The sequence below is a fragment of the Diadema antillarum genome, unplaced genomic scaffold (genome assembly GCF_040938485.1).
Source record: "Diadema antillarum isolate AM-2024a unplaced genomic scaffold, OU_Dant_1.0 scf00000031, whole genome shotgun sequence".
NCBI lineage: Eukaryota > Metazoa > Echinodermata > Echinoidea > Diadematoida > Diadematidae > Diadema > Diadema antillarum.
Window position 1 is genome coordinate 18,542 of NW_027270920.1, and position 17,687 is coordinate 36,228.

A 17,687-nucleotide genomic window follows, 5' to 3' on the forward strand; every position below is an offset into this window, starting at 1 on the left:
GTAACTCTGATCCCATCACAAATGCGATGTGCACATGCGCATCTCTCAGTCCATTGCTGCACTCCATGATCGTGAATTATAACCAATCACAAAATTGTTATGAAGTCCTAAATTCACAAAAAAAGGACTTTTGTGTATACTTATATGTACAAAAAGCGTGTAACATCACTTTGATGATCCCTAGCATTTATCCTTACGTTGATATCTAGCCTTCAGGCTTGTTAGATTTATAATAGCTTCTGACCATTACACACAAGCAATGAAAATTAAGAAGTTTCAGGGATAGAACAGCAGACTAAGGTCATCCTTAGCTCAGTCAGTAAGAGCGCAGGTTTAACAATCCTCAGAGGTCTCTTATTTTTTATCTTGACCGAATCCCATTTTCTTTCTTATATTTTAATTCATGGTAATAAAAAAAGGTTGTTGTAAATCAGGTAATAGGAAAACTAATCAGACTGTGAAAGGGAATTATATTTCTTTTGTGGCAGAGCAATTTGGTACGCATTTAGAATGTAACTGTTTTGCAAAAAGTCTCTTGTGTACCGTAGCAATTTCAAAACAATAAATTGTAGGCCCTATAGCATTTTGTTCAGAACACTTTGCCATTGACTATAATTGCCATCCAATTTTGAGAAGGAATTATTCCATGCTGTGATACTGTAATGCCATTATGGAATCAATTTTGTATGCCTCCACCACAAAGTGTTGTCACTAGCGCCACAGAGACTCCAACTCTCCCGTTTTCTACGGGAGATCTCCCGCCGAAATCCTTTTTTTGCAAAATCTCCCGTTCTCCCGCTTGAGATTTGATTTCTCCCGTCTTTGTCTCCCATTGGAAAGGATTTCTCGCTTATTTCTATCGTATGTTGAAAAAATAAGCGTTAGATAGCACCAGAGAGCATCTAGAACCCTGGGAATTTCGCGCTTTGCACACATCAACTTGGAATCTCCCATTTGCTAGGGGTTTCAGGCGGGAGAATCTCCAGATCAGAAGGTACTTTGGGTTGGAGTCTCTGGCACCATGTTTTCAGGTTGTAAATCTGTCTGTCTGTCCTTCTGTCCGTCTTTCTGTATGCAATCAATTTTGTGGAAAGTGTACCTAAAAAACTGTTTGAGGTGTCCTGATGTACTGTGTACACATGCTCAAGGTCACAGGTGCAAGGTCAAAGGTCAAGGTCAAATTCTTAAAATTTCACCATTTCCCCCATATCTATGTACACTCTAATGCCCAAAGGTATTTTTGTGAAACTTGATTAATGTATACATGTGTTACCCAAAAAAGATTCTCTCGGGAAAGCTGTGGGTCATAGGGTAATGGGTCAAAGGTTGAGTGAAAATGCTTAGATTTTGCTTTATTTCTCTCCATATCTTGGAAATTGCCCAAAGTATTATCGTGAAACTTGGTACATATGCATAAATTCCTGGCAATGATTCTCCTCAGAATTTTGCGGTCATTGGGTCAAAGGTCAATGGTCAAAGGTCAGGTTAAAATGCTAGAATTTTTCTATCTAATGCTGAGATTATACTTTTTCTCCATACCATGGAGGTTACCTTGGTACTCATCGCATAAAGTTAATAAAACTTGGTAGCGACTGGGCTGTGTATAATTAGGTATATACAAGCATTACTGCACAATGATTTTATAGGGAAAGATTTTTGGGTCAAAAGTCCAGTGAAAATGTTGAAATGTCATAGTTGTTTTCCCGTATTTTGAAAATAGCATAAAAGTAATATCATGAAAATGGATGTTACCAGATAGTGATTATTTAAAGAATTATGGGCCATGGTGTCAAAGGGCAAGGGTTAAATGTCAAGTAAAAAGGCTCAAATTTCCCAAATACTTGCTCTCTTCAACAATTTAGCTATCAATTGAAATGAAAGCGAGCTCAAGGAAAGTAAACACTCAACACATTGTGACAAATCTGTCATTTCATTCTTTTTTATTGCCACTTATGTGAATTTCACATTGTCAAGGAATAGGGCCTACTCTAGACCTATTTAGAGAAACATGCGATATGGCGGAGGCATACGTACCAGTCACCATAGCGACATTTCTAGTTCTGTTGAGTGTTGCAATTAATATTGATATTAAACTGTATTCTATGTGAATATTTTTATTCATACTTGTCAGCAGAAAACAGGAATGATCAATTTGAATATTAAAGCAAAAAATATACATCTATTGTACTGTATGTACTTTTCCCATTACAGAACAAAGCATTGATACGATTTGTAGAGACTATTACATAGTTTTAGAATTCAAATTAGTGTTATTATTTTTTTTATTTTAGATTCTATAGTGTTCCATTAAGCAGTGAAGTGTAGAAAATTTGTATTGAAAAAAAAAACAACCTTAATTTAATGATTTCAATTTTTGACCATTTACAGCTCAGCCAGCCCTCACTGAGGAAATATCAAGGCAAGATCGATGACCCAGCTGTGCAACTCAATGCCTCTCTCTTTGAACCTGTAGAGGGCGCCGAGCAGGATCTTCTTTTGTCTGACCTCACAAAGCGTTTCATCCTTGATTATCATGGAGGACGGGTATGACACACCTTTTCAGCTAAATCTTGTTTGATCTTGGATTTTGTAAGATTTCTTTCTTTAAATTGTGAGGGATATACGTACATATTACTACTGCTAACAAGTTTCCTCATTTTGAAAATTGCATAGTGGTCCCTGATTATGAACAGATGTGCGGCACCTTTTGTGTAGCATAATTCGCCGTGACTGATTCACCATGTCTAATCATACATATGTGTCCCGCTCCAACAAAAGGATCCTAAAGTCGCTGACGACTGAGTCAACAAAAAACGAGTTTGAAGTAACTTCATCAAAATTGGTCAAAACTATTGGATTTCTCTTTTTGGCACAATGTTGTAGTCTTATGTTTTGTGTATCATCTGCCAAAATTTTGAAGCTACAAGTAATCAAAGGAAAGGCAAGAAATCAGAGTTTTTCTGGGCTTTGATTTTCCGACTTCCAACGTAACAGAAACGTGTCCGAAGATTTGGATTTTGCGCCGCAGCTAGACTTCGCCCCTAGAAACGAGGGAGTGATCTTATTGGTCAGTGTGTGGCAGCCTGATCACTGATTGGTCGTGCGTAGACCGTTGTCGCTAAGCTTTAATGAACATCGCGGAGGTTGCTAGGAGCATACCTTCTATTTTATGCGGTGAAAACTGTCTCGCCTCCCCTTGATCATGATAGCGTCAGAAGGAAAACTTTGAAGGCGTTTTTCTCGAAACTCTGATTTCCTCAACCACTTGACATACGCTTGAATAAAATCATTGATATCTCTGCAACCGAGCACTCTTATGAGTTGCGTTATATATGAAATTAAAGTAGAAGATTAAGGGAATTATGTCATGCCATTTTCCGAAAATTGTCATGCCCCGTCTTTGGGATCGTTTTGTTGTAGTGGGTCACATATATATTTATATGAGACAATGAAGTACAGTGCTCTAAAGTGCTAGTCAGTTCTGTAAGAACTAGTAGATTGTAAGATTGATGAAAAGAAATATGTGACCCGCTACATCAAAATGGTCCTAAAGTCGCGCACGGTCGAAGCCGTGAAAATCGAGTTTGAAGTTAGAGCATCAAAATTGGTCAAAACTTACGATTTTCTGAATTTGACATATTATTAGAGTCTGCAATGACATGTCTTCTATCATCTGTCGAAATTTTGAAGCAAAATGATGACAGGAAAGACCAAAAAATAGCGTTTTTCTGGGCCATGTTTTTTTGGCGTTTCAACGAAGCAGAAACTGGTTCGAACATTTGGATTGAGCGCCACACATAGGCTCCGCCCCTAACAATGACCAGAGTGATCTCATTGGTCAGTTTGCTGCTGCCGCTAACCGAAGCGTGAAGCTCGCACACTGCCCAGTCGACTGGTGCGTGCGGGCGGGTTGCGCTATGCCTAGCCGCTTCTCCTGACATCCTGGTCGCTGATTGGTCGGTGAGAAGACCGCCGACGCTGTGTTTGAATGAGCATTTCGGGGGTTGCTAGGGCATAACTTCTATTGTCCGGAGGTGAATACTGACTTGCGTGTCTCTTGATTGTGATTGCGTCGCAAGGAGAACTTTTAGGGCGCTTTTCTCGAAACAGTGATTTCCCAGACGTCTTGACATGCTCTCTTTTAAACATCGGTATCTCCGCAGCCGATTATTTTTATAAGACGTGTTATATATCAATTTCAAGCAGAAAGATTAGGGAATTGTGTCATGCAATTTTCAAATAATCGACCTCGCCCGACTTTAGGATCATTTTGTTGTAGCGGGTCATATATATAGTACCTGACTACATGTACATTTCATTTGCACGTGTCTGTCCACAATGAAAAGAAATGTTAAGATTAAAGGCTACTCTGAAATGAAACTTCTTTCTGCTTTTATAGTCTTCTTTACCTTGCATGCCCTATATTCATGTTATAGATCTATACAGTTTTAAAATGCTATAACTTTTGTCGGGCAAAGCTGGAGTGTTTCCGAAATTAGAAATAAAGATGATTCAGTAGATTATGCAATGAGTCAGGTGCATTTAGTATGTCTTTGCAAGAATTAGGTATATTATTACCCAACTGAAGCCCCCATCCCCCCCCCCTCCCCATTGTGGCTGAAATACTTATTAATATAAATAACAGCTACCCAAACAAATGGGCCTTAGATACACATGTGGCTATGAATAAAGATAGTTAAGCTTGTACGTAAAGATGATGTGCCTCTGTAATTTTTTGTAGTTTTTGCGTGGATACTTCCAAGATGATGACGGTCTCGACTCAGTGAACATCAAACAGGCCATCCTCTCCTTGCTCCATGTTGATCTGACTGGAAGTGAGGATGAAGATGCCATCACTGTTGACAAGGAGACGCTTTTCTACCGCGTCAGGGAGGTAAGGTTGCACCCCATTTCCCTGTTCCTCCAACTTATTTGACTCTTAGTGGCAGAAGAGTTTGGGTACTTTGGAGGAGTGTGTCGTTATGACATGGGCACCAACAATGTATGTGGCAATAATCATACAAATGTAGTTGTCTTTTTTTTTTGTGCCAAGATGTCCAAATTTATTTGTGTAGTCCTCCAAGATTTTTCTGACAACTGTATTACCTACACTTGTAGAATATTAAATCTCTATCTAGACAAATTGAGATACAATGTATTTGGATGGATTTGTGTAAGTATTGAAACCTTTGTACCATTTCATAAAAGATGTTTGGATGGCAATTCTCACTAGAATAGCAACTTCCCATTTCAACAGCCAATCAGGAAGTTGGATTCGTATCGTTATCATGACAATTGCCATTCCTGCAAGAGTTGCAATCTTGGCAATTTTTTTTAATGAAATGGGGCCCAGAAGAACATCTTAACCATCACCTAAAACCCTTTGAAGCTGCTATGATTTTTCTTTCTGGTAGATGCCACAGCTTTCAGGATTGTATTGCCCATGTATACTCACTGCCATTTTTTTTTTTTTGTCATAAGGGTTTGAAAATGTTAACATGACAATTAAACATGATACATCGCAACATATAAAAGTCCAGGAGACAAATACAATGTTGCCTTTTTGATTTCTATTCATTAGTTTTACTTTCTAATGCTTTACTTCAAAACTCAAGAAATTCCATTTTCTTTTTCTGACACAGGCCTCACGTCCTATGTACAATACGTAGGAGTAGATGTCATATAAAAAAACAAGATAGAAACAAATTTGGTCCAGGACATTACCATCTTACAGTAGTGATCCCTTACAGTGATATTGAGTGAATTTAGTGAGTTTAGGTTAGTATAAGAAATGTTGTGCAGTACTGAAATATTAAGTAATTTATCAAAATGGGAATAACTTGAATTGTCAAGGATATTACTTGTGTGTTTTATATTTGTTCTCATTTTGTAAGCAATTTTCACATTTCTCAGATATGCAAACAGGTATGATCAAAATATTCCGGTGCTGGTGTGTATCAAGCTGGTGTGACATATACCGATTGATCTTTCTGTGTATAGAACCCAAGACAGAGCATTACTTTTTGCTGACACAAAATATAATTTGTTATGTAATGTTTCTGTATTTTCTCCTGTGATGTAAAAGAAGGACGTGAGAATAAAACTGTCTTACTACCCACAATCCCTTCTGGAACATTCTTGTAAACTCTGCAAGATGATAAATAGACAAGACATTTTACAGAAAGACCTGAATGCTTTCTGCATCTCTATAGCACACACAAAAAAATAATTTTACCCGTGTCTATCTCCTTTCAGACAGGCATCGATGGAGATTGTGAAGTTATGTACAGTAAGACGCCCTACAACACAGAATTCGAACTCTTGGCAAATGATGTAATCGAGTGTAAGTAACCTTCATAGACCTTCATAACCTTCACTAGTCCTGACTTGTTCTCGACAAGGGCTGACAGCCTTCAGCAGATATTTGACTTAAACAGACTAAAATCCCCATTTTCTTTGCTCCAAAATTGTACTCTTCTGGGCAGTTTTGCTGTACTTGTATATTCTACATCTGTGAAAACTAGTTTCTCTCTCTCAAATGTTAAAGAGATGTACAGCTATGGGGGAAAGGAAGAAAAGAAAAAAAAATAGTTCCTTATGAACGCAAAAGAAAATGTATGTCAATGTCTTTGTCTTTCATTTGCAATATTTGTAAGTGCAAATAATGAGAAAAACAGGATTTTTAGGCTTAATTTTTTGGACTATCCTGTGCGTGGTTACATGTGTATTACAACTCTGAAAAGTTTGAATATTTTTTGACAGTTCCCAAGAGGATGAGGAACATCACCAAGACGAAAGACTTCGCCAGATGCAACAGCAGCCCCCGACAACAGAGGGCGTACTTCCTGAATGGCCAGCCATGTGAGACGTGTTCAAACCGGCTGAAGCTGCTTGACTCTAGTTCTGAAACCTCGTACTCTATCAATGGAGACAACGACAGATTTGTTATCAACTCTATCAGCAATGTCGCTCAGCACTCTGTCCGTCCCTTCAGTGTCCAGTCAGGTGGTTTCACCACATTCATGAGGTGCGCGAGCAATGAATTTTCAAAAACATCAGAATGCATAGAAATAAAAAAAAAGATAACCATGAATGATAACTACACCCTTCTGGTAGACATACAAAAATACTTCACATACATTTATACTTAATCTCAATATCAATACGTCTCTCTATATTTTTTCTCTTTCTCTCAATGCTCACACTAAAGTGAGAAAAAAATAATGTAGTAACTTGAGAACAAAATAAGGTATGATTCTACAGTAGAGAAGGAAATGTTGTAAAGATTGTAAGTAGTAATGTGTTGTTCATACTAAATTAGTTTACCTTTGAGTGAAATTGCGATGTCATTTTTTTTTTTTCCCAGGCAAGATCTAATTCTTCAGAACATAAGGAAGATGAGGTTGGAAAATCAGCCCTTCATAAGCATACCACCCAATTACTATGGCGTGGACAGCCTCTTGTACCGCTTTCCCCCAGAGGAGGCAGCAAGGCTCTCAGAAGAAGAGCGGCAGATGGTAGGAAAGTTTTGTGGAATCGTCCTTTTATCCGTATCTCAACAGAGGTGTATATGAGGAAATCATCAATAATAAGGGCATATCTAAGAATATAGTGAGATGATCAGGCCTTTTTGACATGTTCCAAAATGAAAAAATGTATTTGCCATTCAAATTTAAATATAGTGGCCATGTGGCTATAGACAGCTACTCCGAATATATATCCCTTGCAATTATATGTATGAAACGACCACTTAAGCAGCTTGACTACAATATATCTTAATTAAACAAAGCATTACAGTATAGTCTACTGCATATTACCTTGAGCAACACTCATGGTAACAATGTCAATTTTGAGAAAATAGTGAAATTACTGAACTTTTCTGTGCAAAGCAAAGGAGAAGCCTGCATTACTGACATCACAATATATGACCTTATAGAGTATATAGGTTTGCAAGGACCATGATGACAAAATATACTCTACCTATGTGGACTTGTTAACCTTAAAATGGTTAGGACTTTCATTAAAAATATCTGTTTTTTGTTTCAAATTATCAATGAGCTGCTCCTTTCCCATGCTCAATTTGTGAAGACTTCTCCATCTATTGATTTCATTGTGGTTGTCAGGTCATTGACCTGGCTGAGGGGATAGCAAGAGATCTTCAAACAGACCACATTTCAGCAGACACCCCGGATAACTTCACAAAGTTGGTTGAAATTCTGCGACGGGCCAGCAGCGAAGAGTTGGTCGAAATCTTTGACCTTTATGGGAGAAGACAGGCCAGTGAAACAAAGTTGCAAGAGAGACAGAGGTAAGTAGAATCAGGAACTTGCTTTGATACCAACCTTGCTAGAGGGGACAGTTTTCGTTGTTGTTTTTCAATTGAATTTTTTTTTAATTGAAAAAATTTGTTTTTAGAACTATGTATATCATTCTGTGTAAGCGTGAATATCAATGAAATTCAAAACACTTTGAGGCAGTGGGCTTAAATGGCTCCAGATATTTTTTGTTTGAAACCTGCCTTGGATGCGCATCCTTGAGGTAGATGATATAACTCCTTTGCAACCAAGGCGTGTGGATTGGTAACTGACAATACTATCAGCACTGGCTGTTGGGCAGAAGCTCGGTAGTCTAGTAGATGTGATGCATGTCAAGTAATCAGGAAATTATTGGTTTGAGTCCAAAATGAGTTTCTATGCCCGTGATTTTTTATTATCATGGCTACTACTGTCAAACACTGAATAAGAGCAATTTGTCAACCACTTGCAATGCTGGGGCATAGAACTGCCTTTGACTTTGAGGAGAATAGTGCTTACAAAAAGATCAAAGAGGCTACCATGTATGAATGAGACCATATTACTATAGATTATTGCATGATGTATGTCATTTGTATGTTTGACATGATTTTTCTCTGCTTCTCTGGATCACAAGGCAAGTCTTTGAGGACACCCTACCTCTTCTGGGCACAGGACATTCTGTTGTGCTGCTGAGGGAAAGACTCCAGTGTGAAAACATCACAGGAGAGCGAGCGATTCAAATTCTGACCATGCTGGGATTCCATTCCACTTTTGCACCTGATTTTCTTCATGCTCACAAGGTAGGTATAAGGAGAAGATTATCATCACGCAGGATGACTCTTCTCAGTTCTTAAGGTGTGATAGGATTGAGTTTGGAAGCAGGTTAAAAGACTGGGAAAATAATCTCTCGTGATTGACAGAATCAAACATATTAAAGTAAATATCATTGTCATCCTTATCATCATATCTTTGTGGCTGTATGTCGCTCATTGATTACTAGCTGTACCGGTAACTCTACCCTCTTGTCATTTTCAATTCATTATTTGTAGTCATACATGAAAGTTAATTAATTTGATATGATAGAAAAGGAATATGACACTGTTTAATATTTACAACATATATTTCATTAACCCTGTAGGCACACACACTATATGAGCAAAATTATAATTGAAGTGAAAATGGCTATGAAAAGAGGAAATTGATAATTGTGATTTTTACAATGATGTGAGGTGTCCATATGATAGAGCAACGACTCCAATGAATATGGAAAAATTAAATATCATAAACGCCGAGCACAAAGGGGAAGCATGTACCTACGTTGGTATTCTAAGACATGAACAGAATTTTGTCATAACTGACATTTGTGCTATGTATTGTGTATTTTGCATCAGGACCTGTGCCAAGTCCCATTGGTTCAGAATTCTTCGAGCCTGTTCACGGCCTGCTGGCTGTCTTACGGCTCTCTCCTCAACAAAGCGTGCGGGGAAGGGATCCAGGACCAGACTCCACAGGACTGGACCTGTGATGACAGTTTGCTGAGTACTTTCTCACAGGTGAGTCCCACTGGAAGATCGAACCCTTTGTCTGCATATAATGAATAGAAATTTGCACTAGCTTGCGTAAGTTTGTTACAAAGTATTTTCTGAAATGTGGAGTTCCAAAAATGCAAATTCGGTAACCAAATTGACCAGTCACAAAAGAGCAAGTTCAAACTGTATCTGTAGACAAGCTTGCTACACACTTGGGAACTTGCTGCAAGTTTGCGAGCAAACAGCAAACAGGTTGCAACCTTGCAACCTTGTTCAATACCTTTGAAACATTAATTCTTTCTTTTGATTGACCAATTGTTATCCCCACTTGCATTTATTTTTTTGTACTGTGCAAGTGACTGCAAGCCAGTGTCTAGATTGCATTGAGCTTTCAGCAGGATTACAAGAACTTTTATTATCGTGCTTGCAGCAAGCTTGCTGTAAGCTTACAGTAGCTTTGATCATTACATCTTTTTGTATGTAGACCTTTCCCTCTCAAAAAATGTCTGCAAGTTATGCCAGTAACAGTAACATTCTACATCTGATTAAATTTTGTTGCAGGTAGAAATAGTTATGGATTTGACTTTTAACTTTTGACTTTAGATGCAAGATGATTTGTTTTCTGATTAGAGTGTCATTTCTGATTGGCATTCGTAGATTGACTCACATGTTTCTGTCAGCATGGACATGTTTATACTGCATGATTTAGTTGACTAGGAATAGAGTTAGAGTTAGCATTAAGCCCCAAGAAATTGTGTTTTTGCCATGTCATTTATGTGGTGAGCAGGAAAAGCAGAATCATATGAGTTTTACATACTTACAGGTGCCAGCATTAGGCAAAAAAAAAAAATTGTTTGTTTGCCCTTAATTATCAAAACCCAAGAGGGTCGGTAGGTCATTTTTTTTTTTTTAAAATACCCTTTTTACCCATGTAGTTTTGTAACTTTGGCAGGGCATCTCATACACTCATCCTTCTGGCAATACTTCAAGTTCTAGTTTAACTTTGTACAGGATGTGGCGCAAGTTTAATGCACTCAAAACTCCAAGGGATTCATTCAAATTTACGTCTTGCCAGGGCCCGGTGGGCAAGGCAGAAACATTCACTGACAAACACTTACAATGTTCATCTTTGGGTGCGTTTATTAACTCTTTTTCTTGGCAGAAACAGGTTTTCCAAACGACTTTCAAGGAATTGTTAGGAGTTGATAAAGGCAAAGCTGTTTTGATTATGGGGTTTGGAAAGCCTTTTCGAAAGCCGCAAATTTGTGCTTTCAGAAACAGGTTTATGAAACAGGTTTCCAGAAACCTATTTCTAGAAGCCCTTCGAAGCAAGATAAACTTAAAGCTCTTTTGAAATGGCTTTGTACTGTGGTTTAGAATACAGTATATGACCCCTTCTCCTCGGGTCAAATTGCGCAATGCAGCTGCGAGTTGACAAGGCCAGTTTTCGTGTTTGCGATGAGTTGATAAAAGCAACTATTTTGGAAGCTGTTTCTAAAGGGCTTTGGAAACGGCTTTGGAAAGGGCTTTGGAAATGGCTTTTGAAAGCTGTTTCAAACAGGGGAAAGATGATAAACTCAGCCTTTGTTAAATTTTGCAAACAGCTCAAAAAAAATACCTTCCAGTGAGATGCCGGCAACTGAACTCCAAACAGTTTTGGTGCCATGACAGCTGGTAATGGATGCTGCAAAAGTAGCCATCTTGGCAGTCGCGCTGCACCGCGGCCGGTAGGGTAGCTAGCTAGCATAGCGCACTACCTATGCACGTGAGCCAAAAAAGTAGCTAGCATGCAATGCATGCTGTAAAACGTAGTGTGTGGCCCTGCATGGCCCGAACACGATTACGACGGGTCGATGAGATGAAAAAACATTTTTAGACTTTTTTTTTGGGGGGGGGGAGGGGCCTTATAAAGCACCACCTAAATTTTTTTTTATAATTTTCTTTACCAGAACAGTACACTGGGTATTATATTTCAGACTCTTACTGCTCAAAGATGTACGTTATTAAACATACAAACCAGCATGGTTTTAGTGTTCACGGGTTCAATCAGAAATTTATCTGGAGTGTGATATTTTGTCCTTCTATGTCATGATGTTTCTGTGTTTGTTTGTTTGTTTGTTTGTTTGTTTTTTGTTTTTTGTTTTTTTTTCTTTCTCAGCTGTTATAGAAGTGTAATGACGAGTGTATGGGATATAAAGCAATGCTTCCCTGGACTATTACAAATAAATTTTGCAATTTTATTGACAATTTTTGTAGCCTCTTTACGATGGAATCCATACCAACAATCCTGAGTGGCAGAGGCTAGCATACCTCAAGTCCCTGGGCAATGCTGGACTGACAAACCAGTCCAGGAACTTGGAAGACCTGGTCCAGAATCCCAAGGCAACGTCTGACCTTCGATGCCAAGCCATCTATTCACTCCGCAGACTGACCAGGACTCAGTCCAGAAAGCATGTGAGTTCAGCCTTGTTTAAATCAAGTTTTGCATTCATGTACCATGATGACAGTCTTAATTTTCCCCATTTCTGAGGTGCATGATACTATGAACATGGTGTGAGTGGAAGTAAATGTGTTAGTGATTTTTTTTTCGCTCAACTGGTATAATAAGTTTTCTGTGTGTTTGATTTCAAAGACAGTTGTGGTGATTAAGTAAGCACTTTAAATAGCTCACTGCTACCACGGTATTTTAGGGCTTTGACATACTATGATAACTTGTGTGCATTATGACAGAAAATTCACTCACGCTACAGGACTAGTGAAGAAACATAAGGAACTAGATATATCGCTAAGGCTACTGATATGCCTCCGCCATAATGCATGGTTCTCCTAATAGGGCTATACTACAATGTCTTGACAATGTGTGATGACAGTTTCACACAATTGGCAAAATATTAAAATGACAGGTTTGACACAAATGTGCTGAATGTTCACTTTCCTAGAAGTAGGTTCAATTGGATGAATGATTAAAATGTCAGAGTGCAGGTATTTGGGGAACTGATGATTTTTACTTGACTTTTGACCCTTTTATAAGTTTATGCATTGAGTAATTTTCAAGGTATTGAGAAAATAGCATTATCTAAACCTGGCCTTTGACCTTTGACCTCACAGTTCCAAAGAGAATCACTGTTAGGTTGAACATGCGTAAATATGTAAGTTTCATAATGATACCTTGAGTTACTTTCGAGATATGGAGGAAAAAGTGCAATTTAGCACTTTCATTTGACCTTTTACCTTTTGACCTTTGACCTTTTGGCAAGAAACTTCCCCAAAAATATACATTGGGTAATACATGCCATACATCAAGTTAAAAAAAAACCCTTCAGGCATATTGCATTTTAAGGAAAGTAGTGATATTTTGAGGAGTTGACCTTGACCTTTGACCCCCTGACCTTTGACCCATGACCCCCAACTTCCCTAGATAATCACTGCCCATCGGTACAAGCATATATACTAAGTTCCATGAAAATACCTTGAACCATTTGCGAGATATGGAGAAAAACATGAAATTTCAATTTTTTTTCACAAAATAACCTGTGACCTTTGACCTTTGACCCTGTGACCCTAAAATCCACACAAAGTATTATCCCCCAAGGATATACCCTCATACCAAGTTTGATGTAAAACCACCACACGGTTCTTGAGATATTGACAAAAACAAAACGGGACGGACGGACGTACGGACGGACGGACGGACGACCCGAAAACATAATGCCTCCGGCCACTTCGTTGCGGAGGCATAAAAATACAAATTTTGTAGCAATTTTACCTTGACTATTGTAGGCCTATGTACCTGCTACTTGAAATTCACCCGTTGAAGACGAGTCCCAAATATACTTGGGCAGATGTCTATGGGAAATACGTGTTGGAGCAATATCAGCCCATCCTCAATGGGTTAAAGATATAAAGTACCGTAATGTCATCAAGTGGATAGGTATTGTATCAGTATATCTCATTACAAAATATGTGAAATGCTGCCCACTTTGTAATATGTCATATTCTTTCACTCCAAACTTGAAATATTGTATGAGGATGCAACACTCTAAGACTCAGAGACCTTTTGCTTTCCAGGTGTCCCAGATACTCCTGCATGAGTTCCTTGACAGGGAGAACTGTGCCGAAGTCCGCATAGCAGCATTCGTTGTCCTTATGGACACAAAACTATCGGAGCCCGTCATGCAGATTTTGATCAAGAGCCTGGAGTCGGAGACTAGCCGGCAGGTGATCAGTTTTGTGTCTTCTCATTTTGAGGCCCTGAAGAACCCCAGCATGCAGGTGCCTCGCAATGTGTGAGTGTCTGTCGTTTTGAAATGTCAAATTATAGAAAATGATTAGTGTGATGGGTAACTTTCTTATTCAAGTAGGAATTAAAAACCTAGAGAACTTAAATACATCATTGAAAATGTAGGCCTACTGATTATTAAAGAATGCAGGGAACAGTCTCTTTTTAGTGTCCTATAATCATTATTGCATTATTATAATGATACTTTCGACAACCCGCATTTACAATTTTGAAGGCATTGTAATGTCTTAAGCAGAAGAAGTAAGGTAACGGAAGATAAATAAAACATTTACCCCCCCCCCCCTCCCCCGTAAGTCATCTAGATGTGCGGCTTTCTTTATATGAGGTGCACATACAATTCATAAGTTTATGCAGTATTGTTGTATTGAGAGCTAACAGATGAATTTTCAAGAGGTCTCAAAAGAAAATAAGTTTCATTGTGTACTGGTATGATGATGTGTTAAAATCAATTTTGATTCCTTGAATGAAATGAGCCGTAGAAAAATGTCTGGTTAATTACTTTTTATTCAAAGTGTATTACACCTTTTATACATTTGTTTAAAGGGATTCACAGTTCTCACTCATATGTCTTCAGAAACTTTTTTTGCTCTAAAATTAACATGCATGCACAAGAAATGTGTGAAATAACACTGCGATGACACAATTTCAGTTGGGTAACAACCAAAAAACAAAATATTAGCCAAAAATTAGAGCGACAGTATTGCAGTCTGAGATCATATGTGACCCGCTACAACAAAAGGATCCTAAAGTCGCTGACAGGTGAGCTGAGAAAATCGAGTTTGAAGTCGGGTCACCAAAATCTGTCAAAACGTTTAAATTTCTGTTTCTAAAATAATTTTGTAGTCTAATGTATCTTCTATCATCTGCCGAAATTTCGAAGCTAAATGATAAAAGGAAAGGCCTGAAAATAAAATTTTTCTGGGCCATGATTGGCTCGTTTGGCAGCGACTTTAGGATCCTTTTGTTGTAGCGGGTCACATATTTGATCATAGTTTCCACATAACATCCATAATGAATTTTGATTGGGCCGTAGCAGTATCCATCATGCTGTGCTAAAGAGTATATCGCATGCAGCTTGTTGAAACATATACTGTATACGCTATATATTTCGCGGGGGTTTTATTTTCGCGAATTTCGCGAGTCAAGAGCTATTCGCGAAATTAACAACACGCGAAAATATTACCTTCCAAACTGAATCCCTTGCCCTGATGATACGAACATTTCAGTACTAGTATACCATGTCACGGCTTACCGAACAGACCATACTGGCTAAGCTTGTTTACGCACGTCCACGTGTACTTACGAATACTGTAGCAGTGTAGAGAACCAATCCATTATCGCAAGGGGACCAATCGTCAGAAATCTAGCGCGATGGACTTAACCACTTCAAAAATGTTAAATTCTAACTTACTAGTTCGCAGCGTTTGGTAAGTTTTTTTCATGCAGTGTATAACTAGTATCATTCTTATTTGCTAGTAAGTTGAAAATTCACACTTTCTTTGCCACTTCATATTTTCTCTGGTCCCCCAATCGCGAATTTAACCACTCGCGAAAATGTGTGACAGCGGCAATTCGCGAAAATTTATGTACGCGAAAATTATAGCGTATACAGTAACTGTGAGGGTACTATTGATCATCGCATTTTGTTCTACCTACCTGGTACCCTTTGATGAATGCACAGGGCGCTTCAGGAATAACAGTTGGATATAACAATTTTCACTTTATACATTGCAATTTTTTTTCAATGTCTTCACATTTCTTGCAGGTCAAAGGTTGCGAGTCATTTGTATGATAGTCTGCAAAATACAGACTTTGGAATACAGTACTCCAAAAGTTACAAGGCTGGATTATCATCAGGTGAGATTAGAAAACATTATAAAATGAGCTTTAGAATCTCTGCAATCTGATTGGTCAATGGTCATGCATCGATTTGTACTGATCCACACTGAGCCATGTGTCTGGTAAAATCCGAACGCATGGCTCAAGTCTTGTGTAGTGTTGTAGGTGTGCTGGATGCATGATGGGAAAAATGGTTGTATTTCATGAATTTACGGGCCCATTTTATAACACAAATGATGCACAGGCCAATTTCGTGGATGAGTGAGAATTGGATGCTCTCGTTTAAAACTTTGGAATGGTCTAAAACACACTCGATGTCCTCGTTTAAACTTCAAACAGTTCCAAAGTTAAACTCGCGTATCCAATTCTCACTGATCCACTCTGTCCTGTGCATCATTTGTATACTGAATTCAAACTTTGCAATTTTGAAATACACATCAGCTAGACTCACACTGTTACAGAGCATAGTTATTAACATTTTGTTTTTGTTATCATATTGTTGCTGTAATTGGTAAACTGCAATACCAAAATAATGTAAATGTGTGAATTAGGCTGCCTGAAAATCAGACTTCAATAGTCCACTAATTTTCTTCTTATGACTGCAGCGGAAGATAGAGTGGGCATGTTTTCCAACCTGAAGTACATCATGTCACCTGATTCGCCGTTCCCAAGGGGCGGGGCTGCTAAGCTCAATGCACACCTCATGGGAGTCAGTCTCAACTTCCTGGAGTTGGGCTTCAGGGCCAGAGGTCTCCAGAAACTGATGGACACGGCATACACGTTTGGAGTTGACCCTTCCTCTGACCAGCTGCTAAATGACATCACAACCCAGGTGACCACTGGTGATGATGTAATCAAGACTAGTCTTGGTGCCAGCCTAATATGGATATATTTGAAAAATAAAGATATTTGAGTCTTGACAGTGACTTATGACAAGAAGATAACATAAAAGTAGTTCCTGTCTGCGTAGTAGCTTTGAAATCCTGGTGGCTTCCATAAAGTATATTCAGACTGTGGAAGTTACACCTGCATCAAAAGTTATTTGCAACACGAATGCTAAGACGATGCCTCCATATGGGTTGGACAATGGAAACAACTGTCTCACGCATGTGGCGGAGAACCATTTTTTTTTTTTGCCTAAATAACATTTTCCTAGCATTTGTGTCGAAGACCTAAAGCTCCCTTTTATTGACAATTGTATGACTCAGAACATCAACCTTATTGTTCATAAGAAAGATTGAGTGATACTCATTGTATATTTCAATGAATTATTTATCACCACCATTAAATTAAATCTTGGAAGAAGACTATGTTGTTTCTCGTGATTAAGTTTTGTACAGTATTGTTTCTGACATGTGATTGTTTTCAGGCAGTTGTCACCACTGAATATATTTTTTTTCGTCCCTTTAGCTTGGGATCGCGACTCGGAGTGAGGCAGAGCCTGCCATTAACTTTTACCTCAAGTCGTTTGGAAACGAATTCAGGGGATTTCATTTTCCACCAGTCGAATCTGGTAAGTTCCAAATCCAAAGAGGTTAATGTGAGGCAGTCTGTCAGACCTTGGACAGAAATATTCCTGATATGAATCAGTCTTTTATTCACAAAACCCTGCACCCAGTGACATAAAAAATATATTGGTGCTTTTATCCTGTATACTGTCAATCATAGATCTGCACGTCCCATAGACCTCATCTTGTAGAGGTAATAGTGTTTGGGTGGTTGTGA

General features: G+C 38.5%; 1 protein-coding gene across 1 annotated transcript in view; it reads left to right on the forward strand.

Annotated features, from left to right (window-relative positions):
- Positions 1-17,687, forward strand: part of LOC139741545 (uncharacterized) — a gene marked incomplete at its 5' end in the record, with an annotated part of 56,152 nt that overhangs the window by 15,707 nt on the left and 22,758 nt on the right. Inside the window, 13 exons of the mRNA XM_071652127.1 lie at positions 2,389-2,544; positions 4,742-4,894; positions 6,256-6,343; positions 6,763-7,027; positions 7,367-7,517; positions 8,124-8,308; positions 8,929-9,094; positions 9,686-9,847; positions 12,080-12,277; positions 13,892-14,109; positions 15,889-15,980; positions 16,568-16,812; positions 17,373-17,475. Coding sequence (XP_071508228.1) covers positions 2,389-2,544; positions 4,742-4,894; positions 6,256-6,343; positions 6,763-7,027; positions 7,367-7,517; positions 8,124-8,308; positions 8,929-9,094; positions 9,686-9,847; positions 12,080-12,277; positions 13,892-14,109; positions 15,889-15,980; positions 16,568-16,812; positions 17,373-17,475 — 2,182 coding nt within the window. The remainder of the gene's footprint in view (positions 1-2,388; positions 2,545-4,741; positions 4,895-6,255; positions 6,344-6,762; positions 7,028-7,366; positions 7,518-8,123; positions 8,309-8,928; positions 9,095-9,685; positions 9,848-12,079; positions 12,278-13,891; positions 14,110-15,888; positions 15,981-16,567; positions 16,813-17,372; positions 17,476-17,687) is intronic.